The 27035-nt window shown below is 43.1% G+C and overlaps 1 protein-coding gene across 1 annotated transcript; it reads right to left on the reverse strand.

Annotated features, from left to right (window-relative positions):
• Positions 1 to 2093: 2093 nt before the first annotated feature.
• Positions 2094 to 27029, reverse strand: RTF1 (RTF1 homolog, Paf1/RNA polymerase II complex component). Its single transcript, XM_035111703.3, has 18 exons — positions 26814 to 27029; positions 20213 to 20323; positions 19875 to 20022; positions 18442 to 18643; positions 16824 to 16938; positions 16342 to 16453; positions 14084 to 14219; positions 13393 to 13570; positions 12230 to 12312; positions 11518 to 11605; positions 10468 to 10575; positions 9578 to 9655; positions 9072 to 9193; positions 7765 to 7822; positions 6718 to 6795; positions 5622 to 5717; positions 5294 to 5405; positions 2094 to 4716 (listed from the first exon to the last, which is right to left on the reverse strand). Exons 1-18 carry the CDS (start codon positions 26889 to 26891, stop codon positions 4610 to 4612), a joined length of 2010 nt encoding a protein of 669 aa, XP_034967594.2. The 5' UTR covers positions 26892 to 27029; the 3' UTR covers positions 2094 to 4609.
• Between the last annotated feature and the right edge of the window lie 6 nt (positions 27030 to 27035).

A 27035-nucleotide genomic window follows, 5' to 3' on the forward strand; every position in this document is an offset into this window, starting at 1 on the left:
AATGTTTGCAAATTTGTGTTTCTTTACTCTTGTCATGAAGCTTGACCACCAAGAGTCCCTTAAATTTAAGGATTAAATTCTTTCTCTGGATTCAACCCCCGGTGTCATTATTGGCTATCTCTGTCCTGCCTGGGCGCAACTTAAGGACCCTTAGTAGCTGATAAGGCTACAAAGGGAGGAAAGCCCCAATTGCTCCAGAGGACCTTAGCTGTGCCATTAAGCAATGGAGAGAAGGGGCCTCGCTTCTTGTGACTGGAATAATGGAGAAGAAAATGCCAGCACTGCCTTCTAAGTTGTCTTTCTCGATATAGTAAGAACCATGTTTAGATGTTTGAGCAATTCCACCCCATAAACATACACAACCATAGCAAATAATTAAAGTATGTACAGTGGTACCTCTAATTACGAATAACTCTACTTACGAATGTTTCTACTTACAAATGGAGCTCCGTCCGCCATCTTGGATGCGGTTTAGATAGGATTTTTTCCACTTACGAATTTTTAGATAGGGTTGCTTCGACTTACGAATTTTTTCTCCCAATGCATTCCTATGGGATTCGACTTACAATTTTTTTCGACTTACGAATGTGTGTTCGGAACGCATTAAATTCGAAAGTAGAGGTACCACTGTATATGTACAATTTCCTGAGGAACTCAGTTTTAGGAAGGGTGGTTTCCAACTAGCATATCCTTTCAGCACCCGAATTTCTGCCTGTGCAATGGAATTCACCCTCCTCTCATGGGCCCCCTAGATCAGTTCTAGGGATTCCTACAACTTTCCAGAGCAAATCCGGGGAGGGCACGAGGCACATGCAGGGGTAGGAGGGGGAAGTTTCACTGCACAAGTATAAATCCTTGCACTGACAGAACACATTGGTTGAGTCCTTCCCTATGTCCTTGGTAGAAAAGGCAGTTTCACTCTGGTGCCCATCAGAAGACCAGCCACAATATCTTCCTCTTAATTCTTTTTCTCTTACAGATGTAAATAGTCCAGGAAGCATATCTGCTTACACAGAGCTGAAGATACCCAAGCAAGGACCTGAACTTGCGTAACTACCATGTCCCAGGTATCAGACCATTCCAATCCTATCACTGCTCTTCAAGCAGTGATTCTTTACAGCAGATTCTTAGACACATTGACACAATTTGTAATTTAATGTTCTGGGGCAGAAGGGCAAGCAAGCAAATCTGTGCAGAGACTTGCTTTTTCATTTGAGCATAAATTGTGTATGGTATGTAAATTGAGCAATTTCCAGTTCATTTCAAGGAAATGGCGTGTGTGTGTTTTAACCTAATAATTCTGAATAAAGTATCCAATAAATAAGAGATAGTCTGCTTGTATGGTGTTCAAGACATGGTCTCTGCTCCATGTGGTTCCCTTCCACCTGGCCTGGAAGGACAGCCCCCCCCCCCCACTGACGGCAGCTACCAAGGCTGCTGCTGAAAATATGACAACAGTCCCATTTGAGGTGTGCTGAGAAGCTGCAGTAGAGAGTGACACTAATATGCCTATTTTTCACAGGCCCAGTATAATGCTGCCGCTGCTGCTTTGCTAGGACTTTGAATTTAACTTGTTTTACTTGTTGCACTGATATTTTTGTATCAAGTGATTGTAAGGTACTTGCCTTAGCTGTTCTTTACAAATTGCGTCAATACACTGGCATGCCACAGCAATGTGACAAGTGAACCATTAGCAATCCTGAAAGATTTTTACAGGATACAAGTTTTTGAATGAATGAATGAATGAACACCACAGCTTACAAGGCCAGCATTCAGAGAGAAATGTAAGGCCCACCCAGGGATTTACTTTAACTGCATTTTAATCTTGCCCTTCCTTCAACAGGAATTCCATCTGTTTGTGCTTCTGAAACAGAACTGAACTTCAAGCAAGCGTTTCCATCTAATCTTAATCGCTCTCTGTCAAAATAACCTTAGAAATAGTACAATGATTTCTTTTATACTCAACCAGAGACAAAGCTCAAAGTGGATTTGAAAAGCTTTGTGGCAACTATATGACGAGTAGTCTGGACTCCCGAGTTGTGTTGCTCGAGGTCTGCCGAGCACCTTACAGCAAAGGATGAAACATGAGCAGCTTTATTAAAACCAACCAAAGTTTATTTATAGAAGTCTATACATTTGTAACGAATGCTGCCGAGACAATGAATTAAAGCAAATAAACCCATCCCTCCCAATGAGCCTGTGTTGTCGCCACTCACTGTCACATGCACTTAAAAGAGAAAACATTACACCTTCATACACAATTAGTTCCATAGCTATCCCAGAAAAAATATTACTCCCTCAATGCATTATTCTCAAGTGAAAAAAAACACAAGGTGACAAGGAATCGTCCATTACCTGTGTGAAAGGAGAACCTCTTCTAAGTTTGGTAAGGAGGGGATACATGAGGATGGCGACCTCATTCACTTGTGTCCTAAGAATTCCACAGTGTTTTATTTGATCAACTCCTGTAACCCAATTGGAAAGGATAAACTGATACATTATTTACAACTTAGGGAGGCCTTCCGTACTCTGATTATGAAGCCCAACGTCAGGAAGTGCATTTCTGCTGCAGACTGCCATGATAATTAGGAGGGATCATAAGAACGTTAGTTTAACATTTGCCGGCTCTTTCCTTGCTCCTATGCCATAGCTTTCCAAATATTGGTGGGCAATCAGAACTCTGTTAAAGAGTTTTGGACCTTACTATCTCTCTACATCAGAAATGTTGGTATTAGGGAGACTGGCTACTACGGATAATGTTGTTGACAAAGAAAAACGAGTGATAGAGATGCATATCTACATAGCATATCATGATGGCTCCCCAAACATACATTGGCAGATTCTAGAAATCCACTTTAAAAAAAAGTTAGAAGCATGTATGTCAATATAAAAGTCCACAAGCGCTGGAGAAAAGTAGCTAGAAAAAAGGCAGAAAAACAAAATGATTACATATTTACACAATAGTCTGTGAAGCTATGGAGTATGTAGTAAATAAAGTCACAAAGTTTACACAACTTGACGAGAACCACTTTGGGAGGAGGACTGTGTGTTCCTCCTCTTCATTTCATCAGGTTTTACACAGGTGTGTGTCTCCCTAATCTTAAATAAGGAATCAAGGAAGAAATAGATTAAAGCATCAATAAGGATCCCCCAGATCACAGCCACAAGACTCAAACTTCTATTCTGATGTGAGCAAACGTATTCTGGGCCTGCTTAAGAACGCTTCACGTGTGTTTGGATTTCTCCCTTTAATCCAGCGTCAGGAAAGCATCCTTATTTAGGGCACTTTTCCAGCACAGGCACTGGCATGATCCGACAGATCACTAACGTTCATCAATGTATGCACAGTCCTAGTATAATCCATGGTAGTTCATTTTGAAGAGCTCTTTGATAAAATGTCATTTATTTACACTTCGATCTTTACACCTGAGTGATTATCAAGCAGTCATCTTTTTCCTATTCAGACATTCCATACATACAATCCTTGTGCTGGAGTTCAGCTGCACACGTTGTACCAGTTACATATAGGTCAAATTAACTGCCCTCTTATATTTCAATTTTTTTTACTGTACGCTTTCCATTCTGCAGAACAAGATTAAAATAAAAAAATAAACGGGAGGCAGATAAAAAAAAAGAATTTCTGGCTAGAAAAGGCAATTTGGTAAGGGTGCAAAATGAAAGATCAAAAGGTTACATGGTTTGTTGTGGGATTTTTGGGGTGGGTGGGGAAGAGATCCAAGTAGTGGACAGGAATGATAAAACTGCCCCACCTACCTGTAGCAGGAAATTCAAGGGCACAAATACTACTGCTTTACAAAGACAGTGACTGGGGGGAAGACGAGGGATGGGGTTTTTCTAAGTCTGTGTGAAGGAACAGTGTCAAGTTACACAGCTATTGTCAGCCAGGATCCCTGTTCGTAAAAAATAAAATAAAATAATAAAATAAAATCACATTTATTAAATTGCCCCTGCTGTTTTGGATGCTCAAATATAGCTGGTAGAAATTCAAGACAGATTTAAAGAACCATGACAGATACAAATTTACTGCAGGTGAAAATCGATTTTTAAAAAAACTATCTGAAAAAAATTCACACAACCCACCCACCCCCACAAAAATGTACACTTTCAACCTAAACCAGTTCGTAAATATACCCTTCTCCACAGCTAGGAGCAAAGGGAGAGAAGACGAGGAAAAAAGTGCAGGCGACCTTCACAAGAGGTCTTGTGCCACGGTTTAATTTTCCTTGCTTGTGGTGGTTGAGACAGCCAAGTGCCAACACTGCTTCTGCCACCAATAGATTCCTGCAGAAATCCAGACTCCAGGTTAACACTGAATACATACAGCCAATTCCAAATAGCTGTATTAATAAACAAAACTAAAAATAGCATGGATCCATATTTGTGGGTGGCAGAAAAGGGCAAGAAATGGAGGTCTATACAGTAAAGAGTCAATGATTTATATTACAGATGGCTGGCAATTTTAAAGAGTCTCTTCCCAGCTCTGTTGCTGCTCCAACCCCGAAGGGCAAACTGAAGAGGGAGGGAAGAAAATAAAGGGCGGGATATCATGTAGCATGCAGGATCAGAAGCAGCAGAGAGTGGGGTTTGCTCAAATAAGCCCCCGCCTTTTCTTGTAGTCCTCCAGGTTCAGTGATCGCCGGGGGGCGCCATCTTTTGCTGGGGGAGCCTTGGAGGTGATAGCCAGTGTTTTGGACTCTGTTGGGAAATAAGGCACACATACTAGGTGTGTAACTCAGCAAGGTGCATGGCTCTCTTCAAACAATCAGGCTCAAGGTAGTGCATTAACTCTGCAAGCTTTCTACAGAGGATAGCCATGATTATTAATGTGGTGCCAGCAGTGCAACGTAAGCAAAAGAAAGAGTTCTGCCTGCCCCCGAGACACTGAGCAGAAGACAGACCTAAGAAACTTCCAGTTCCTACAGTACAGCAGAGCCCTCCTCAGATGCAGTGGCAATGGTGGCTTCTCTCAACTTTAAACCAGCTCCCCAGTGGAAATAGAAGCTGCACTTTTTGAAGTTTCTGGTTCTTTAAGCTACATTAACCAGAATAAGAACAGCTCTACAAACAGAAGTTCACCTTTTCAAAGTTATGGCTGCTTGTAGTTTCTGCCGGGATGCACAAAGTTTGAGTATTTTCCATTCGCATGCTTTGGATTTTTTGGAAAACCACCCTATTTTTTTAATTTTTAATTTTTTTTGCAAGGTGGCACCTAAAACTCTTTTCCTTTTCTACCACCTTTACCTTTCATTCCCTGAGGGACAGGCACACCTACCTGAGCTGGGAACCTGGAGATCAATCTTCACATCAAAATCATGCACTTTGAAGAGATCCTCTGAGAGGTCACTGGCAGTTTTTGAATTCATATCTTTGTCTTTTCCCTGACTCTGAAACAAGAGACATCTTTTAATATCAAGTAACACAGAAGGTTACCCAACCATGCTTTATTGGCTATAGTGTCTGAAAGGTTCCATTGTAGACCACAGTCTATTCTTAGACACAGCTTGAGGTTTAAAATGTGACTATTTCACATGGTAGCAATTCCAAAGGTAAGGATTACATGATAGAAGCATATGCAACAGCAAAACATTGAGGGAACTTGCCTTGCTCATGTCCTTTGGAGCATCTGGCAATGCACCTGATCCGTATTTTGCATTAAGTTGGGCAAGAATAGCAGCTTGGACAGCAGGATCTCTAGACTGTGACAAAGGAAGAAATTTAATGTCAGGTTGAACAATGGACTTGACCATTTACAAGCTAACATTTCTCTCTTCATGCAGGAACAAGTATGCATATAAAGGGAGGTATTAAAGGTAATACTCTTCTAATCAGCACAAGTATTTTAGCTTGCCAATTGGAACAAACCTCATTCCTCAACACTGTTATGGGTTTTTTTTCCTGACCTCCCAAAACCAATTTCAGGGGTGGAGTGTGCAGAAAGGGAGGGGGAAACCCCATTGTACAAGTGGAAGTCCCTGAGTGGAGCTTCCACTGAGAGGACTCATTAGCTGAATCCGAACCCTTAATATATCCCATGTACACAACACAGGTGGCGCTGTGGTGTAAACAAATCCCCGTGACGGGGTGAGCTCCCGTTGCTCGGTCCCAGCTCCTGCCAACCTAGCAGTTCGAAAGCATGTCAAAGTGCAAGTAGATAAGTAGGTTATCTGGCGGGAAGGTTAACGGTGTTTCCGTGCTCTGCTCTGGTTTCGGCAGAAGCTGCTTAGTCATGCTGGCCACATGTCCCGGAAAAACTGTCTGCAGACAAACGTCAGCTCCCTTGACCAGTAAAGCGAGATGAGCGCCACAACCCCAGAGTCATTCGCGACTGGACTTAACTGTCAGGGGTCCTTTACCTTTACCTATCCATATCCCACAACTCAATAAACGTATAGTTAGAAACGTATACACTATCTTTCCAAATGGTTTTAGCGATTTTCCATGCATTACAGAAATACTCTGCTTCAGCTATAAAAATGGGATTTGCACACCAATACAGCACTCTGCTGAAACAGGAAATGAATATACTGTTCTCCTGTGGTGGGCAATAGACTACAGTGCTGCCTTCTTCTAGATACATTTTCAGTGATCCACACCTTACATTGCAGCATCTAGATAACTCTCTCTCTCTCTAACACCTCCATATGTGAATAGCTTGCCCTGCTCTCGATTGCTGTCCATTCTCTGCATTTTACTTACGTTGGAGACTATTGTGGGCTTACACTGCCGTCGAGTAAAGGGATCCATCTGTTGGTTTTTCATACTGTGGCTTTCAGCCTGCAGAGAAAAATATGAAACATGCAGTCCTGTTTTGTCTTATGCTTTCCTCAGCATATCTCCAAATGCAGCGCCTTGGAAACAAGGAGAGAGCTATTGTACCTGTGTCCTGCTTGCATGTTTTGGGCTGCTAGAAAACAGGATACTGGACTAGGTGGGCCTTTAGTCAGATCCAGCAGGGCTTCTCTTAGGTTCATAGTGAGAACAATTTGTCCACCCCACAACTTATCAGAAAGCTAAAGCAGGACTGCAGGTGCCAATACTGCTTGAGCAATTCACAAATGGAAGCTTTAAAAACAAGTTGAAGACACCTTCCATGTGTAGGAGTCCCAAGTGAGTATGTTGGGAAAAAACATTATCTTCCTCGTTTATCATACATACATACATACATATGCAAGACAGGATTGGGAAGGGTGAGAAAACATGCCTATGGAGGGTGCAACTACAAACTAGAGTGCTAAACATTTCCCTTGTCTTCTATCAATAGGTTTTCCCCTACCCTAGGCTCTTAACAATCATAAAGCTTTCCTGGCTGAGACAGTTTCAAACCACAGTTATATAGTGCCACTAAAAGCCAATGGCCACTGTAGCCCTTTCATCATCCCGGACAGGAAAATTTGTTTGACAGGGGAAGTCAGCCTCCAGCAAATGCTATTTTTCTCCTGCTCCTGCTTTTGTAAATGGACTGGACCTTTTCAGCAGGCAGGTTTTAAGTTACTTTATCCCAACAGTGCCACTCAAGTATAGTTGCATGTTATTGCTTGATACGAGTGCCCGGCATGCTGTGGTCCATGGGGTCAAAAAGAGTCGGACACGACTAAATGACTAAACAGCAACAACAAATGGCAATATGGTATGGCTGTCCATAAAATTATATGTCATCATAAAAAGCAGCAGAGAGTTCAGAGAGCCATCTTTCTTTCCCATGACAATATATTTTGCCTTCTTTGCACTATCAACATCACTCACCACTAGAGCCTTTTCAGATTCCACAATGTTCCATTCTCTATTCCTCTGATTGATGTAACTGCAAAACAAAAGAAAAAGAAAAGAAAAGGTGCATGTATTTCATTACCTCACATATTAGAAAGGAACTCTGAAATTCAGGGTCTCAACAAGCTGTATTTCTAGAAGTCACTTTCTCTTTCTTTTTGAAATGGCAGAAATGAGAGATAAATTCTGAACCCTGAAAAGTGGCAGATTCTGTCCAGATGGAAAATTAACAAGATCACTCTGAGATAACAGCAGTGATCAATACTGGTCACAAAAACAGTATTGCTGGTTTTCTGTTCCCTTGACAATTATTAAATACTAGTTGACCCTTCCACGCGTTGCTGTGAGTTATCCCTGTGGCTGCCCCCACCCTGTGATGATCCATGACGCGTTGCTGTGCCTGCCTCAGGGTCATAGCTGTCAAGTTCTCCCCTTTTTTAAGGGAAATTCCCTTATGCTGAATAGGCTTCCTCGCGAGAAAAGGGAAAACTTGACAGCTATGCCCAGGAAAGGGGGAGGATGTGTCCGTTTTGCCCTGGATTACGTGTTTTTTCCTCCCCCCCCCCCCGTGGTTGTGTCTCATCCCTGTGTTTACTCCCATCCGGCCCCTCACCACCACCCCACACCCAGGGCTCCATTCGGGATAGTATTTAAAGGGCTGTAGAGCTGAGACCTAGTCTGTAAAGTAGAGGCAAGGCATAGTCTGTGAAGTAGAGTCGAGGCCTAATCTGTAGGCTGTAAATTAGAGCTGAGGCCTAGTATGTGGGCTGTAAAGCAGAGCCGAGGCCTAGTTTGTAAAGTAGAGCAGAGCCCTAGTTTGTAGGCTTTAAAGTAGAGACGAGGCCTAGTCTGTCGGCCTTGGCTTAAATGCGAGCTGAGGCCTCCGCCCTCTATCTCCATTCCTTGGCCCCGACACCAGTTGTCTGGTAATGGCCACCTTGGTGGTTTCAGTTGCTCGGTTGATGACATCATTATTTGGCGCCGCCCTTCAGAGCTTTTGCTGGTGACAGTGTGCAATCTGCCTTTCTATTGGATGCTGCTGGAGTCTTCAAAGCTTCTGCTGGTGATGTATAATTTGCGCGCCACTTTTTGTGTTTAATCATTATTTTAGGTATGAAAGGTGTGCTTTTTTTGGAGGGGGGGAATTATGCCAGATCCCTCCCTGATGGGCAAGGTATGCTTTGTCCTAATTTGATGCAATTTGGTTCAGCGGTTATGGAGGAAGGGTGTTACATCCGCGCACGCAGTGGGAACATTTTAATATATATAGATGAGGTACGAACCTGATGGCTGAAATATTTTTCGTTCGCTGGCGATCCAAGGCCTCTGCTCTCTCTTCTAACTCATTAAGCTGGTCTTGAATCTGTTTTGCTCTGTCCTGATCTCCCATGTCTTCTGCCATGGCCTTTAATAAAAATAATTATTTGTTAGGAATGAACCATTGTCGTAGCATCATCTATGTGAATTGATTAAAAACTATGAGGTTATTATGTTGTTAGTTCAATTGGTTATGTGCTTTCTTTCTTAAGAATATATTATACCTCAGGATCAATAGGGATCTGACTCAAGGCAAGAGAAGCAACAGTTAGTGCACTTATCAAATTTGAACAAGTTGTGTCAATCTTTATAAAGGATTCTCAGCAATAAAGGGGATACTGGTTTTTCCCCCCTCAGGAAACAAGCTAAGCAATATTACTGAAACATATATTGAAAAGATCAGCACTCAAGGTGGCCTTAATCTTGCAAGAAATTATTTTAGGAGCCATTTCCCAGTGTCACCATATTTTACCTTCTCTTTTAGTAGCTGTGTTTTCTTCATGGCATAATTTGGTGGTGCTTTCCGGAACCTTTCTTTCTCTTTTACAATCTACAAAGGCACAATGGGGACATTATGAAAGGCAGGCTAACTGATGGTTAGTTATGAAAAAGCTGCTCTGGCTCACTCTATTCAAGCCTTGACAAGCTGGGCTAAGGTCCTATATCACTCACTTTTTGGCCTGCTGAAATTTTTGTTCCTAGCCTGTATTTACATGGTACAAGAATAGTAAAGAAGCATTTTAAAATTTATTCCATCATGTTAACACACTGACTGCATGTCCACTAGCCCACAATAATCTATCAAGAGTAACTGCAGTCTATCTTTGTTGTTACATGATTACGTGTGGCAAGCACTGCAGAGCACAACTAATTTCTCCTGTGGGCAGATGCTAAAAAACAGTAACCCACCTCTCCTCCTCCCCTACAAACCTAGTCTTTAGTTCCTTACTCACAACAGAATACAAGTCCTACTTGTGCTGTGATCTAACTTTTGCAAATCTGAACTAAGTAGAGTAACTGTGATATGCAAACAACACTAAAATAGGATAAGAACCAGAGATAGGGAATCCATATACCTCCAAACATTTTTGGGCTACAACTCTCATCATCCTTGACCACTGGTGCTGCCGCTTTGGGCTGATGTGAGTCCAACAAAATCTGGGCGGCCACAGGTTTCCCATTCCCAATATAAACAGTCTTTTCCAATACGATGTCTTTCCCAACCCAAACAGGAAGTCTAACCCATCTTATCTTTACAAAATTAGAATCTTGCATCTGAGAACATCTAAGAGCTCACCTACCTTTCCATTGTGAACCTTCAATTGTATGGGTTCAGCTCAAAAGTACATTTTCTTCATTTACCTCCTCAATGTCCTGGTCATTGAATTTATAGTTGAGGGCTTCTTTGATAGACACGTCCTTCTTGTTTATCTCATCTAGTGTGGGTAGCTGCATCCCGGCAGAAAACATCTAGATGTTAAGAAGAGAAATAGCGTCAGAGTACAGTGGTGCCTCGCTAGACGAATTTAATTCGTTCCGACGGTCAATTCGTCCAACGAAAAATTCTTCTTGTGAGGCACCGTTTCCCATAGGAACGCATTAAAAGTTAATTAATGCGTTCCTATGGGCTCCAGGGACTGGCGGCAGTGGCGGCGCTTGTTCGCTTGGCTCCCTGGAAGGCAGCTCTCCTTGCTGTCTGCGGTGAGGGGAGAGGAACGAACGGGGAGAAAGCAGCCCTTTCTCCTCCTTCGTTACTCTCCTCCCGCCGCCCGACAGATCCAGCCTTTGGCGGATCCTCCGTTCTTCCCTCCCCCCGCCCGACGGAGCCAAAGGCCGGATCTGTCGGGCTGCGGGAGGGAAGAATGGAGGACCCATAGGATCCTCCGTTCCTCCCTCCCCCCCCTGACAGATCCGAAGTGCGGCGGCAAAAAGCCCGTGGTTGTGCGGGGGCTTTCGCATTGCCGTGCTTCGGCTCCGTCCCCTGGAGCCGAAGCCAGGGGGTGTGAAAGCGAAAAGCCCCCGCACCGCTGCACTTAGGCTCTGGGGGACGGAGCCGAAGTGTGGCAGTGCGGGGGCTGCTTTTCCCCAGCTGCCTGGCACACAGCCTTCGCAGCCCCTGCACCGCTGCTCTTCGGCTCTGAACCCTGGAGCCGAAGTGCGGCGGTGTGGGGGTGTTTTGCCGCCTGCCTTCCCCAAGTCAAGGGGAAGGCAGGCGGCAAAAAGCCCTGGCAATTTTTCGCTGCACGCTGGACTTTGCAGTCGGAGGTTTGTTTTTCTATGGCCACGCTTCGCAAGACGAAGCGGCAGCCATAGAAAACCTCGTCGTCTTGTGAGGCAACCTCCGATCGCAAAATCCATTTGTCTAGCGAAAAATTCGTCAACACTCCCGTTTGGAAAAATGGAAATACTTACAGCTTCCTTCCACTTCATGAACTCGCTCTCTGTGAATTCTTGATTGGAGACAAATTCTAAGCGGAACACACGCTGGTCACTGCCATGCCTGCACAGAGAAGGAAAAAAGGAGCCATCGTTCTACAGCACCTTCCCAAGGACAGGGCAGCAGGAGACAGATATAAAGTGCATTTATACCTGACTACTAACTATATCTCTGTATAGTGAGTATGTTACGCCAATTCTGTCTTTGCTACAGGAAGACACATTATAAATTTGATAGCAATGGTGAAGGGGGAAACGTTGGTATACATTCACTCAGTTTCACTCAAATGTTTGTTTGGACGCTCCATTTTTTCCATATCTCTAATACTGGAGGCCTGAAATCCAGCAGAAGGTCCTGATGGAGAAAGCAATTTTCACAGATTTCCCTTTTGCTCCTCAAGCCACCTCTTTGAGGGTCTCTGAAGTCTCTGGAAAAGTATTTCAAAGAGCACAAGGGAAAAAAGGAATAGGCAAAAATTGCCTCCCCTCCATCCTTCAGTGAGAGCGTCCTGTGAATTCTGTTGCACAAGAGGAAGTCCTTGTGCAAATGGAACAACTTCGTTGGATAAACCCCCCTGTGCTCAATCTCCTGACAGCAATTTATCAGCTTCCTACTACTTAAGGATAGAAGTATTCTGGCATTCACCTCTCATATACCACACTCTCAAAATAATGGAGTAGGTCTTACCTTAACTGCAACCCTTTGTTTGTCCTGGTACCTCCAAGCTGATAAACCTTTGCAGTTTCTACAACACCTGTTATTTCTGCCACCTATATAAATGAATATAAAGTGAAAAAGGATGAATACTTCCATACATACTTTTTCTTTTTCTAATGGAGGGGGAAAGGAGTCAAGAGGACGCAGACTTAAGGAGCATCTAGATGGAGCTGGAACAAAATGCCATGCCTACTGGCACATCTGCAATGGTGTTCTTCGTTTCTGAAGCAATTAGGCCTTATCTCACAAACAAAGTATAATGGCAACATTTAAATTACAATGGCTTGGATCAAGAATTGTTCCTAGTGGTGCGTGTATTCCCTTAGAAGTTCTGCTCAAAAGATTCTCCCACCAATGGAAAGGAGATGAGGACTTTTGCTGAATCCCCCTTCCCTCTGCAGGTCGGAGGACGCTCCAGAGCACTGGGGGTATGCAAAAATACTCATTTTCATTGTTATCAGCTGCATTCCTCTGCGGAATCAAAAACCTTCTGTTGGCAGATGGTTAAATTTGGACCCAATGTAACAGGTGCAAGCTAATTTCACAGTAAAGGTAAAGGTAAAGGGACCCCTGACCGTTAGGTCCAGTCGCGGACAACTCTGGGGTTGCGGCGCTCATCTCGCTTTACTGGCCGAGGGAGCCGGCGTACAGCTTCGGGGTCATGTGGCCAGCATGACTAAGCCGCTTCTGGCGAACCAAAGCAGCGCACAGAAATGCCGTTTACCTTCCCGCCGGAGTGGTACCTATTTATCTACTTGCACTATGACGCGCTTTCGAACTGCTAGGTTGGCAGGAGAAATTCCCCTTCCTCTCCTCACTGCTGTACTCCTTTGGTTCGCCCCCCCCCTGCTCCGGAGGGTCTCCCAACCTTTTGAAACAGATTCTGGGGTGCACAGGGAACTGCATCAGGGAATGCATTCTGACAGTATTGTCCATTCCACTTGTTAAACAAGGGATTCTATAGATCTTGGTATTTATAAAGAAAAAGAGGACAGCATGGTGGGATAAGTAAAAGGGTTTCATAACTAATATTGTGTTGTGTAATTACCCGCTTTCCCTTCACCATATATTTGTACAGTGTCTTGCTGTTTCTGGTGTCAACAGGAATTAGGTTTGATCAAGGATATACTCACTCTGTAAACTGGCTTGCTATTGTGGTTTCCTATGCCGATGCGCACAAAGCAGCCAGTGACAGTTTTGGCAAAGAAAGGCATGTGACACCATCGCTCTAGTTTGTGTCGAGATAATCGAACCCGATTCAGTTCTTCAGGCAAGGACACTGGCTGTGATTTTGGAGGGATTTCTTCTTTCCTAGCATGACACAGGAGGAAATATTCAAACAGAACAAGAATGTCACACTCAGCAAAATCCACATATTAACACAGTGGTTCTCAATTTATTTTTGCGTTGGTGGAACCCTTCACTTTAAACAAAACTTCAGCAAAACCCTTGCAGTAAAATATTTTAAATGGTTCTTTAAAAACGGATGGGGGGAGTTTTTATTGGGAAAGCAAGCAAGTGAAAGCCAGTTATCTCACCTTTATGCTAACGTGTTCAAGGTGGTCCAAATGGTTCTCCTGTCTTCCATTTGATCCCCACAATGATCTTGTGAGGTAGATTGGACTGACAGGTAGTGAATGGCCAAAGGTTACCCAGTGTGCCTGAAATATCAAAAGTGGGCTTCCCCAGTCCTAGACAGGCATTCTAACTACAGTACTACAGCACACTGGCTCTCATAAGATGAAAACAAGCATAGCCCACACAGAATACTATGAAAGGTATACAGCTTTATTCACTGCCCTCAAGCATTATTTCAGTACTTACTCTTCCTCCTCATCCGAAGATGAAGATCTGGATGAACGATCAGTTTTCTCACTAGATTTATCGTCTTCTTCTTCCTCTTCATCATCTGAGTAAACTTCACTCGTTTTTAATGGCTGCTTCTTTAAAAGCAACTCAGCTACAAAAGAAAAATGACATAATTCTTTTCTGTTCAGTTTCCTCGACCAGTGACTCCTTTAGTTAAAATAAGTAAGGGTCTAACCAGGTATTACCTCAAGGGAGCACATGCTGTGAGCCCTATTCACAATTTTTTCCCCTTCCAAGCTGAGTTCCAGGGCTAAGCATGGCTAAATTCTTTTTGGCTCAAATTAAGCTTTACTGATTACTGCATTTGAGTAAAGGAGATTGCTATTCATCTACCACATCTTACTTCAGTATGTATCTTGAATATACAGTGGAACCTCGGTTTACGAACGCGATCTGTTCCATGGAGGTGTTCATAAACGGAGGCGTTCGCTCCCTAAAGGCACGCTTCTGCGCATGCGCGAGCTGCACAAATCGCGTCTGTGCATCCGATGCCGCGGAACCCGGATGTAAACACTTCCGGGTCCACGGCGGTCGTAAACAGAGGCGTTCGTAAATGGGACTGTTTGTAAGCCGAGGTACCACTGTAAACCTTAGAAATAAATTACATGTTAGATTTACATGGGCAGCTCTTCAACACAATCATACAAAAATTAGTACATATGCACTGGCAATTTGCTTGTCTCCTTATATGAATTCTGAATTAGTAAAATGTGTACACACTCTGAACTCTGGTGGATTCCAGAGACAGATGCTAGATATATTGCCATCTGTGCACCTTCTGATGAGACACTATTAAGGAGCTGTTATTAGGACATACTGCTGTTCAAAGCAACACAGGTGTATTATGTTCACTTGTGAATGCTAATTTACTGATGTCCATTAAATCTGAAGAACTGCCCACATATGATTGCTCTGGCATTAGCTGCAAGACAAAACATCAACAAAGAACATTTACTAGTTTTGTACCCATTGCCTTTTAAAAACTTAGCTGCTAGGGACAAAACACAGCATGAACAACACTGATTTTTATGTAATTGATGTTTTGTAACTATGCAATATATCCTACTCTGGGATCCATGGATGAAGGGTGTGAGCCAGACAGATATCCCAATACAAGATGGATAACAGTTTTCATTTGTATTTACATTTACATCATGGTTATTAGATGAAGTTATAAGAGGAAATAAAATAAAAACAAGGTTTTCCCTAAATGTTAACATCAGAAGTCTGCAAATCTATAGCACATACAAATAATTCCAAGTAATGTGCTTTGAAAAGAGTAGCCTGATTAACTGTCAAATAGTCTACTTCCACTGTGTGTGTCACTGATGCATAAAACCCCCAACATCTTGGTTGTTAGTTAAGGGGAAAGGAGTGCAGCAATATGTGAAGGGCTATAGCCATGTTAAAGAATGAACATTGCTTCCTTTTTGGGATATCGTTTTCAAGTGCAGGAAGCTCACAAAATCAGATGCTCTAATGTAGGCACCCCCAGACTTTGGCCCTCCATATGTTTTAGACTACAATTCTCATCTTCCCTGACCACTGGTCCTCTTAGCTAGGGATCATGGGAGTTGTAGGCCAAAACATTTGGAGGGCTGCAATTTGGGGATGCCTGCTCTAATCCAAGAGTGGGCAGAAGATTGATCTCTGGAAGATTTCCTGACCATCCTGTCATATCCGGAAAAACACAAATTAAATCTTAACAGAAATATCAGTATCACCAGCCAATGACATTCAGGAAAGAATAAAACTTTTGCGTAGTTTGTGCCTAGTCCCTATATGATCAGGGTGCTTTGGTAATGAGCATTGGAGAAACCTTTTAGTTCAAATTGAGCAGGCATAGGCATCAATCCTCCAAATTTTTTGGGATTACAACTCCCACTATCCCTGACCACTGGTCCTGTTAGCTAGGGATGATGGGAGTTGTAGTCCCAAAACATCTGGAGGGCCAAATTTGCCTATGCCTGATATTTAGGGCATAAGTCTATCACTTACTATGAACATACGAATTAACGGCATGTAAAGTCACTGAATAAAAAGTAATCAGGAAATTTGTGGGAATATGGTAGCAATGCACTGTGCCTCCCTCCACAGTTAAACCAAATCAAGGCTCTGTAAAGAGTGTTGTCCCTGGGCATCAAAAAACACCCACATTCTTTAACCGGAAATGTACTCCACAATAGATCCTTTTCATAGGCTTTTGAACTAACCTGTTCTGTTCTTCCTTTTCTCCCTTTCTGCTTTCAGTTCTTCCATGGCTTGGGATTTCTTATCCAATTTTTCATCTCGCTTTGACCGTCGCTCTTTATTGTGTGACATTACCTATGGAAACACATAGCCACCTCTTTAATAGCTACTAGAGTTTATGCCCCAAAATAACTGCACCTCAGATTTATTGATTATAAATCTGTTAGCCTTTATAATGCCATATGAGCCTTCTTTTTGCTACAACATTACAACACAGGTACTGCCTAGAAATGGTTTACCAAAGGACTGCTACCTAAATAAGGAATAATGGAAGACAAGACCAAAATACACTGCTCCTGTTCAGTTTTCATTGAGACCATTATTTAATCTGGTTTGGTTACGATGAAGGTGCATAATGAACTAGAATCTGAGTGATTTCAAATCACAGAAACCTGGTTTTAGGTATTTGTTATCACCTGGTAAAGTGAGTTCGCTATGTTCTTACCTGGGATTCTTGGATCTGGGTGAGTTTTTTCTTCTCCTGTTCTTCCTCTTGCTTCTTCTTTTTCTCTTTCTTTTCTTTCTTTTTTGCTGTCTTTAATTTCTTTTTTATTTCAAACCTGGGCTCAAAACAAGGGAAAAATGAGTAAGAGCCTGCAGTCACTTCCACACATCATTAGAAGTCAAGGGAGGATGAAATATTATAATAGATTAAAAAAACTCTTAAAGCAGGGGTGGTAAGCCATTTTTGTATGCCAACAATTCCATTTCCTGGGGGACAGCAGCATAGATTGTGTGTGTGTGTGTGTGTGTGTGTGTGAGTGGGGCTAGAGATGGCAGTTACTAAAGCCCAAAAGTGGGTGAGGCAGGAGCTGGATGCAGAGAGACATATATTTTGTCTCTTTCAACAGCCTTTTTTTTTTACCATCACCACTTCTCTCCCAGCTCTAGTTATGGGATGAATCTGAATAGTGGCTTCCCATCACTGCTCTAAAGCAAGAGAATTATAAGCAGGAATAGACTGTAATAATAGTTACACTAAAGGTGGGTGAAAAACATGTCCACTCATTACTGTCACAGACTAGGCAAATTACTGGCAAAATTAGGCGACTTGTTGCTCAGTTTCAAAGCAAAATATCAGATCTAGAAGCTGGCAGGTAAGCCTAAGTGTTTGAGTTGATGGGATTGATCATTTTAAAGCATGACTACTCTAGTACAGTGGGAAGAGTTCAGACAGATGTACAGAGGCGTCCACCAAACTAACAACCAAGTTAAGTTCAGGACCTACTGAATTTGAAATGTATACATCAGAAGCTCAGTCCTGCAGTCAGATTTAGCACGGTGAGAACAAAAGTTGTTTGGTTATGCCTAGAAACTGCAAGCTTTATCTGACCAGGATTTTGCTTGAAACTGAAATCCGAACAGCTGCAAATGAAATTCTGCAAATGAGTTGCATTGCATGCTGCAACTGAAACTCTCCATGCTGCTCGGTTCCATACTAGACTGTAAGAACAGCCTGGGGGGCAGGACCTATGCTGTGCAAACTACAGAAAGTGACCATTTGATTTTTCCTAGGAGTTGGAAAGTCAGAAGTTGGGCCTGAAACAGGTAGAATTCATTTTTTACTTTTCCTAGCAAAAGCAGATCATCTTTAAATGCATTTAAATATAATTATTTTAAATAGAATTGAAAACCACTTTTATTGAGGGCAGTGTAATTTTTTCTATAATCTTCCTGTATTTAATTTTCAGTAGGTTGGAGATTTGGTGGTATGACACTATTTGTTTTTGTTTTTATATGTATATGCATATGTGTGTGTAGTGTGTATCTATATCTAATATAGGTAGGAAACAAAAACAACACATTCTGACAATTTCTTGCACCCTGCAAAGGATAATTTTGTAATCTGCATTAACTCCATTTCTGTCCTTTAAAAAAAACAAACAAACCAAAAGGCAGCTGGGAAATGATTTGCAGGTATCCAACCAATACTGAGCACAAGTAGGCATTGACCATAATGAAAACTAGCACACTTACTAGAAATACGGACATGAGGGTGTGTGTTGCATATGTAGAGAGCACTGAAATTGTTATTTAAGTTAGCCTTTAATCATAAACCTCACCTCCTCTTTAGAACCTCTCTCTTCTCTATCCGATTAAACAACTCCTGCTCCCTCTCCTTTTCTGTCATCTGTTCTAGCCGAGCTCTGTCCTCTTCATCACCCATGAGGTCCTCCCCATAGCCATCAGTGAACTCATCTTCTGAAGATGAATCAGAGTCTGAGCTGGAACAAGAGCTATTGCTTTCAGAGTCAGATACTTCACCTGAAACAAAACAGAAAGAATCCACTCTGCTGAGTCAACTGCAGAACTCCAGATAAAGACCAAGGACATTTGCCTGCATACATTCCTTGTTACTTCTGCTTCCCCTTCTCCCCATTACCATCTAACTTTGTATTCTAAGCTCCTCAGGCAGGTACCTGTCTTTTCCTTTACTACTTTGGAGCATGCCATGTACACATACCTGTGAGAAAGTAGCAAGTATCACTAACAAACCTTGACTATGCAAGGAGAAAATACATACACATTATTACATCTTTTGTTACTCCTTAATAAAGTAAAATTAATAGAGTATGTGGGCCTCTGCATAGGATGGAGTTGCAAGATTGTAAAAGAAAGTTTCTTTTAGGCAAAAAGTACAGGTACAGCCCAAAGGTCTAAGAATGTCAGAAAGATTACATACTGAGAATCCCAAAGCCACATTCAGATGTATTATTTGTTCTACTCTAAGGGTTCAAAGTAGGTTACAGCAATGGTAAATGAAACACATTCCTTAAGGGAAAGAAAAACTTGTCAACTCTGACCATTAATCATGCTGTTTGGGGATAATGGGAGTCCAACAAGACCTGAAGGACCACAGATTTCTCACCTCCAGTGCACAGAATAAAGGAGCGGTCTCATAGACAATAGCAAGCGGCTGATTACTATAGAATGGTCCAAGACACTAGGGGAGGAATTAAATATTGCCCCCCTCTGCACACTGTTCTGAAGGTTCTCCCAATTCTTGCACAGAAGATTGGGAGACTCTAATAAGATCTAATGAGATTCGTTATATCAGGCATAGGCAAACTCAGCCCTCCAGATGTTTTGGGACTACAACTCCCATCATCCCTAGCTAACAGGACCAGTGGCCAGGGATGATGGGGGTTGTAGTCCCAAAACATCTGGAGGGCTGAGTTTGCCTATGCCTGCATTAGATGAATCCCACACCAGATTTCTAGAGGGAGGAATAAATTATTAGAACAGACCAGGAGAATAAAATTACTGGTATCTTATTACGGAAGGCTAAAACCATTGTCCCTTTCTTGCCCTTTATGTCTAAATATGTAGAGTGACAGGAAACATTAAACAAGCAAATCAGTGTTTTAGATATGCTTTTAGTACTTCAGCATAGCCTACTGCAAATATAAAAATAATCTGACCTGGAAAATCAATCTAAGCCCAACAGAAAATGAGTGCCTAAAGAAAACCACCCACATTACTGACATGGTCTTACCTTCTTCAGGTGCTGAGCTCTCCGCTGAGCTTTCTTTATCAGAGCTGCCTGATGAGGCTGCTTTGTTCATCTGTTTCTTCATGGCTCCTTTTTTCTCTGCTTTCCCAGTTTTCACTTTCTTTTTGTTTTTAGAACCTCCGACTGTCCACTGTATCACAGGAGAAATGAAGAGAATCATGTGGCAAGGCTGAGGATTTCCCAAACAATCACAAGCGTAACAAGTTAATTTTACAGGAGATAGGACAAACTATAAGAGAAGCCCAGATTATAATACATATTTATATTGCAGAATCCACACTGATTTGATGCAATCCACTTATTCTTGTAGAAAAGCTTACCTCCACATCGCTGTCTGAAGTCTCAGAATCTGAAGATGCTGTAGGCTTACTAGCAGGTGCTTCTTTTTCCTCAGAGTCACCACGTTTCCGTTTGGCAAGTGATAGGAGCTCCTGGTAGAAGAATAAATATACTGTTACTTTTAAAATGAAAAGACTCTAACCCTATTAGAGACACAATTTTCACCATAATTTTCTCCATCAACCTCATCGATTTTAATATGCTGTCCCTTAAAGTACCAATATTATCACACAGTGTAATCCGCTGTAAAAGGTAAAGGGACCCCTGACCATTAGGTCCAGTCGTGACCGACTCTGGGGTTGCGCGCTCATCTCGCATTATTGGCCGAGGGAGCCGGCGTATAGCTTCCAGGTCATGTGGCCAGCATGACAAAGCCGCTTCTGGCAAACCAGAGCAGCACATGGAAACGCCGTTTACCTTCCCACTGTAGCGGTTCCTATTTATCTACTTGCATTTTGACGTGCTTTCAAACTGCTAGGTTGGCAGGAGCTGGGACCAAGCCACGGGAGCTCACCCCGTCACAGGGATTCGAACCGCCGACCTTCTGATCAGCAAGCCCTAGGCTCAGTGGTTTAACCACAGCGCCACCTGGGTCCCTTTTGTAATCCGCTGTACAAACCATTAAAAAACAAATTTCGCATGCATACAAGCAGGGCTTTCTCTCTTGTGACCCAGCTCCTCTGAACTCCTTCCTAAGTAAAGTCCATGGGTGCCTGACCGTACAAACTACTAGGAAATGTGTAAAAATGTTATTTCAGAAAAGTGTTAAAGAATCACATGCTTCTTACGCTGTGCTCCATTTGTGGCTCTGGGTTATTTGGTGAATTTAAGTGTACGCATTTGTCAATTTGACAGAATTGTTGCAGTCCACTTTTAATACTGTACATAAAAAGTCAATATAATAAATGCAAACAGGTGGACCCATTATAAAATATATTACACATGAATCCATGTCCTTAGACCAGGGTGGTCCAACTTCATACCAAGTGGGCTACTAGAATACTTCTACACGGAACCCGCACACCACACTCTGCCTTGTCACAAGGGCGCCAGGCTTTGGGAAGGAAGTGCAAGGATCTGGCAGGGTCCTAGAGCCCTTTCCAAAGCTGGGAAAGTGCTAACAAGGTTTTGGAAAGGAGGACGGAGGACTCTAGGACCCTGTCAGAGTCCTCACACTTCTTTCCCCAAACCCAGCTTACCTGGCTTTGGAAAGGCAGTGTGAGGGCTTTGGGGGGCATAAAGTGTTGCCAAAGGCTACCTAAAAAGGCATCAGGGGCCACATTCAGTCCTCAGACAGTGAGGACACCCATGAGTCACATTAGAACATTTGCTTATTGGAGTGCTCCCCTAAGTAACAACTTACTACATGGGAGGGCTTCATACATGTAACTTCAACAGTCAAACAGCTATACAGATCTCTACAGAATTCTACATATCCCAATGGCCTAGTTCACATAGGTGTTTGGCTCTAGGAGATGATACAGGCAGCTTTGCTCCTTCCTGGTCATTCTGATGCTGTGCTGAGCTAAGCCCTGGTTTGGTTCAGTGTGTCATCCAAACCTAGACTCATGGTTTAGCTCTCTACAGGCTAACTATGAGCCGTCCTGTGGTTAATTGATAGGGTTTTTTGGGGAGAGGGGAAAAAAGTATGCCTGACAACATGCTCTGCCAAATCGCAACTTAATTCAGCTGCAGGAAAGCAAAGCAGCTGCAATCTCTGCTCCAAGGCCCACCACTAAGCTGTGGTGTGGCTTAGTGTGACATGCTAACTAGGCCATTGGCTGGCACAGGAGGCCAGAGGTGTAAAGTAAACCTTCCAGCCATCCCAATTTCAACCACTGGGAGCACTCCAGTGAACAAGGCACACTACAGGGAAGATGGATTTATAAGTATCAGTGAGTTTGCTATTTAAAAAAACAGGAAGTGAAAAACATGCATTGAATTTTCAGTAGAACCTGCTACCTAAAAGATGTGTTTTAATTATCAAAGAGGCTTGGTTCAGATGCCATGCTATGTGATCAACAAACTTTGTTTGGTGATCAGAAGTGCCTTGCAGGCTTGCTTCTCCCCCTTTCCTGGGCTCATACACTTTCTTCCACCTCCCTTTCCTGGTTAGTTTTCTGTGACCTCTGAACTACAGTCACCATTAACTATTAATTGCTCTCAAACAAATTATTCCGGGCAAACCATTGTAAACACTTATGAGGGTGTGAGGAAGAATGTAGGTGGGAGTGGGCAATTAAGTCTGCAATGCTGTGGTGTGCTCCCAATTGCTAAACCATGGTCTGAAAAAGCAGGTAGCAAAATATCTTAACTGGACCACTGTCTTAGCAAGACTGTACCAATATGCAAGAAGGAAAATCCTTTGTAAGGATTTGACATTTCCCCTGCTAAGGAAAGATGCTTCACATTTTCTTCTGGCTAATAATGGTCTATCTATTACTCACTCTGTTTGTGCCAACTTCTACCATATGAATTATACTGTGAATTCTTAATAGTTTAGAAAGACCCACAGTTTTCAAGCAACTATAGAAGTGAGCAAAATGGAAGTGAGATAATATTGGAGTTTCATTACCCACAAAGTTCTAGCACTTGATAGTAAAATCAGAATTTCTCTTTTAAATGCTAGATGTAAGCTACAAGCAGTACCTAACCCCAAAATATGATACGTTGGCTTATATTAATGAAGCGCTTGGAAGGTTAACATCACAATCCTTTATTTGCATACACATTTTCCCAAACATAAACAGCACAGTGATAATTTTGGCATGGAGAAGAGAGCTTCTCAATGAATAAATAAAATATCTTCCTTTCCTCTGAAAGAAAATCAGAAGCACGTGGTGTTGCATGCTGTTGTTTTCAAAGTAACAGCTGTCAGACTACATATTGATGCCAATGGCAGCTTCCCACCAGATGTAAACAGCAGCCAGAGAAGGGGGATTTTCAGCAGGATTGCACCACAGGAATATGTTGAAAAATATACCCCAACACCACTACAACCCCAATCCACCCCCACAATTGCTATTTAAATTAGAATAAAAAGCACCCAAACTATATGCTTAATGCCATGTAGGGCTTGGTGCACAAAAGAGCAATCACTGGATAGCAAAATGCTTAAGCACTATTTTATATAACAAAAATCCTAAAAAGCAGTACTGCTACTGCCTATACAGAAAAACAGATAAGCCCAAAAATGTTGATTACCAAAATCAAGCAATATTTATTGGGTGTTTGATATTTCTCACCAAATTCTGGGGTTTTCTTATATCAAATGTTTCCTCACTATCTACAGCTTCCTAGAGATGTTAAAATCAGTATATTGGATGCACAACATTCCTTCCATAAATAGAAGGGCTCCTCCTGTTTATGGAAGGGACTGAGAGCCACCAGACAATTCCAGTGGAGAAGAGGAAGGGGAGATGCTCCAACCCCCTGGAACAGTTTTTCAGGGACAGTTTTTCACAGAAGGAGGAATTGATGAAAAATCTGCTCACAGGTATCAGGTTCAAAATCAGTCTCTATGCAAAACAAAATTGTATTATTATTATTAGTAATACAGTGGTACCTCGACATCTGAACGACTCGACTTCCGAAGTCGACAAACCTGGAAGTATTTACGCCGTGCGTGCACTCTGCGCCTGTGCAGAAGTGTGAAATCGCGCCTCGCGCAGAACAGCCGCTTCAACAACCGAAGACTTCGACTTATGAAGACGGCCGCGGAACGGATCGTCTTCGTAAGTCGAGGTACCACTGTAGTAGCTTTCAGTCAACTAGGTTCTCCTCTCCTACTTCCAGATATCCAATATTTGCCTCCTCTCCATTTTCTCACCTTAGCTCTCTCCACTGCCACCAGCTATTCCTTTCCATGGCCAATCAGATGACTGCATTACACACAGACAACAACATCTGTGCAGTTTTGCTTACAAATTGGCATAAGGCACCCAAATGTATTTCCAAATGTGCATCTCTATTAAAAACTATGTGTTTCAACTTTACACCTTCACCAGCAAACATGATATTAACATTTACAGCACAATAAAGACCACATTTTCGTTAAGAAATGTACATTGATTTCTACCTTTCCAGCTTCTTAAGCCACCTATAATCCTAATATTAACTATCTGGGTTTAAGCAAAGAGCTTAAGTGTATACACCTAGGGTACGTTTCCAATGAATTCAAGGATGAGTGCTTTACATTGTGTTACTTCAGATGTCCTTGGCCTTATCTGTTCAAGTAGGCTGCGAGTTCAAGTAGGCTGTACTCATTACATAATGACTCAAAATTTAAATAAATATAGAAAGGTAGAAAATTTCTCATTACAAGTCTTCAGACAACCCTGCTAGTGATGTTAATTGCTTACAATAATCTTTCTAATATTGTATAAATTTACTCCAGTCCTTTTGGAATACTTGATCATGCTGGTTTCAGATTTTTCCTGTCAGCTTCGCCATTTCTGCAAAATCCATCATCTTCATCTGCCTCAAAGTGCTGGTTTTCATCTATAAAGCCTTATACGGCTCAGGACTGCAATACCTCAAGACCACCTCTTGTCATATGAACTGATTCGGACCCTGCACTCATAATCTGAGGCTCTTCTTCATGTGGCTCCTCCATGAGAGGTCTGGAAGGCGGCAACACAAGAACGGGCTTGTGATCAACTGGAACACAGATGATCAACTGGTTGACAGAAGATTGAGGCTGACTAGGGGTAACTCCTTACACATATTCTGCCGAGAGTGAGAAACTACTGTTGCATCTAAGTGTGAAATAGGGCATGAGACTAAGTCAAAGGGAGCAATCATGGAAGCCTGTAGCTGGACAAGGAGCATGAGAGGCAACAATCTCCTAGTCAGGATCACCCATTTGGAAGTGTAAATCTTATCTGACCACTTCTGCATCAGAAAAACTGGTGTTTGTTGGGACCTTCAGATGAAGCATTTATTGTTCTCCTCCAGGAATGAAATTGTGATGGCTACATCTCTTTTGGTCTGAAGTATCAAAGGAGATATGATCAACAGTTTTTTTAGATCTAGGTAGACATGAACCCCACTGCTCCAGAGATTAGGAAATGCAGACAGGTTTCCATGATATTAACTAATGCCATGAAAATCCTTGCTTGAATTTCTTTCACAATTAACCTCAGCATCTATAGTCTGACCTTCCTGCATGTGGCAGGAATTGGAGGTCCAGAATAATTTGCTATTCCTTGTTCTTCTGGGACGCCATAAGGAATAGAAAAGAATATATTCTGAGCGACAAGACTAATTCTACGGCTCCGACCTGAGTGCGGGTCACGAAACGATCTTTCCAAGCAGGGGCTCAAGAGCAACAGAACACCTCTTTTGTTTATTATTATCTTAATAGAAGATAGAAACAAAAGGACTGGGTGTGTCCTCCTCTTCTGTACCCTGTTCAATTTTTGGTCTGCCTTTTACAGAAAATGGAATTTTCAGCTTTGCTGCTGAAACCACTGCCCTACTTGACCAAGAAATGAAGTTGTATTGGTGTGCTTGTTTTTCACAATCCATGCACTTTGCATACACCAAGACACATAGAAAAGAGACATTAAATGTTTAGATTCCAGAAACCTCTAGAGAGGAAGACAGACCCCTGCACTCTAAACCAAGCAGAAAGGATTCCACCCTGCAAAAAGCCAGAGAAAATGGATATTATGTTTATTAGCAGAGCTGAAGTATGGGGGGGGGGCTAGTAAAATGATGAGACACACAAAGGAGAGAATCTGGCAAAAGGGATCTTGCTGTGGAAGCCTGAACATGAAACACAGAAGACTGTGAAGCTTGGAAAGTTAAGAGAGACCTTATGCAGAATTCTCCATCTGCCTGGCTGCATGTCAGAAATAAACCACTCACTCTGGGAACCTCGGACATTGCAGAGGGAGACTTTTCTCAGTGACAGGAAACAGGAACTAAGATGGATTTGTTGCAAGAGGTTCAGAAACCAGTAGGCTACCTATTCCCCATCCCTCAAAACATCAAGCACCATTGAGTTACAAAGGAGTCCTATTCAGGTGAGAGTCCTATTTAGTAGGGGGTGACTAGCCAATGGCTAGTCCAGATGATGCTGGACTAAAACCCTCACTGCCCCTGACCGCTGGCTGGGGCTGACGGGAATTCAGCAACACCGGGGGGACCACAGGCTAGCCGCCCCCGAGCTACAGGCACTGACTATATGCATCGTTGTCTGCCCATCCCACCACCTGGGGTCCGTCCCGTCACCAACGAGGAAAACAACAACAACAAAACCCCTTACCCTTAAGATATTATTTCCTCCTCCAGGGCACCTCAGCGAACTGCCTGCTTCCGAGGGAGCCCTGCACCTACCCGCTCCACGCCCCCCTTGCGCCTCCTCCTCACCCACGTTTGGTGCCCAGAGCCCTCCCGCCATCGCCCCCACACGCGAGCCCCGCTCTGCCCCTCCCCGAGGTGCCGAAGCCGTCGCTCCCGCAGACGCTGAGGGACGGAGACCCGAAAGCTCCCCTCAGCCACCCACGGAGAACGAGCCCGGCGGCGGCGGCGGGCGCGGAGAGAAGCCCTGGGCCCAGCACGGCTCGGCTCACCCACCTGGTCCAGGTTCTCCTCGCTGCCGCTGTCCTCGGTGTCGGAGTCAACGACGACCCGGCCTTTCCGCCTCTTCACCATGGCGGCGCTGGCGGCGCTCTGCTGCTGCTGCCGCTGCTCCTCACGGCGGGCCCCGCAGGCGCAAGCGGCAAGACACTCGGAGCGGCCGGGCCTTTGCAGAGCCAGCCGCTCGCCCGCCAGCTAGCGAGCCTGGGACACAAAGGG

The sequence above is a fragment of the Zootoca vivipara genome, chromosome 1, assembly GCF_965207765.1.
Source record: "Zootoca vivipara chromosome 1, rZooViv2.hap1.1, whole genome shotgun sequence".
NCBI classification, from domain to species: Eukaryota; Metazoa; Chordata; class Lepidosauria; order Squamata; family Lacertidae; genus Zootoca; species Zootoca vivipara.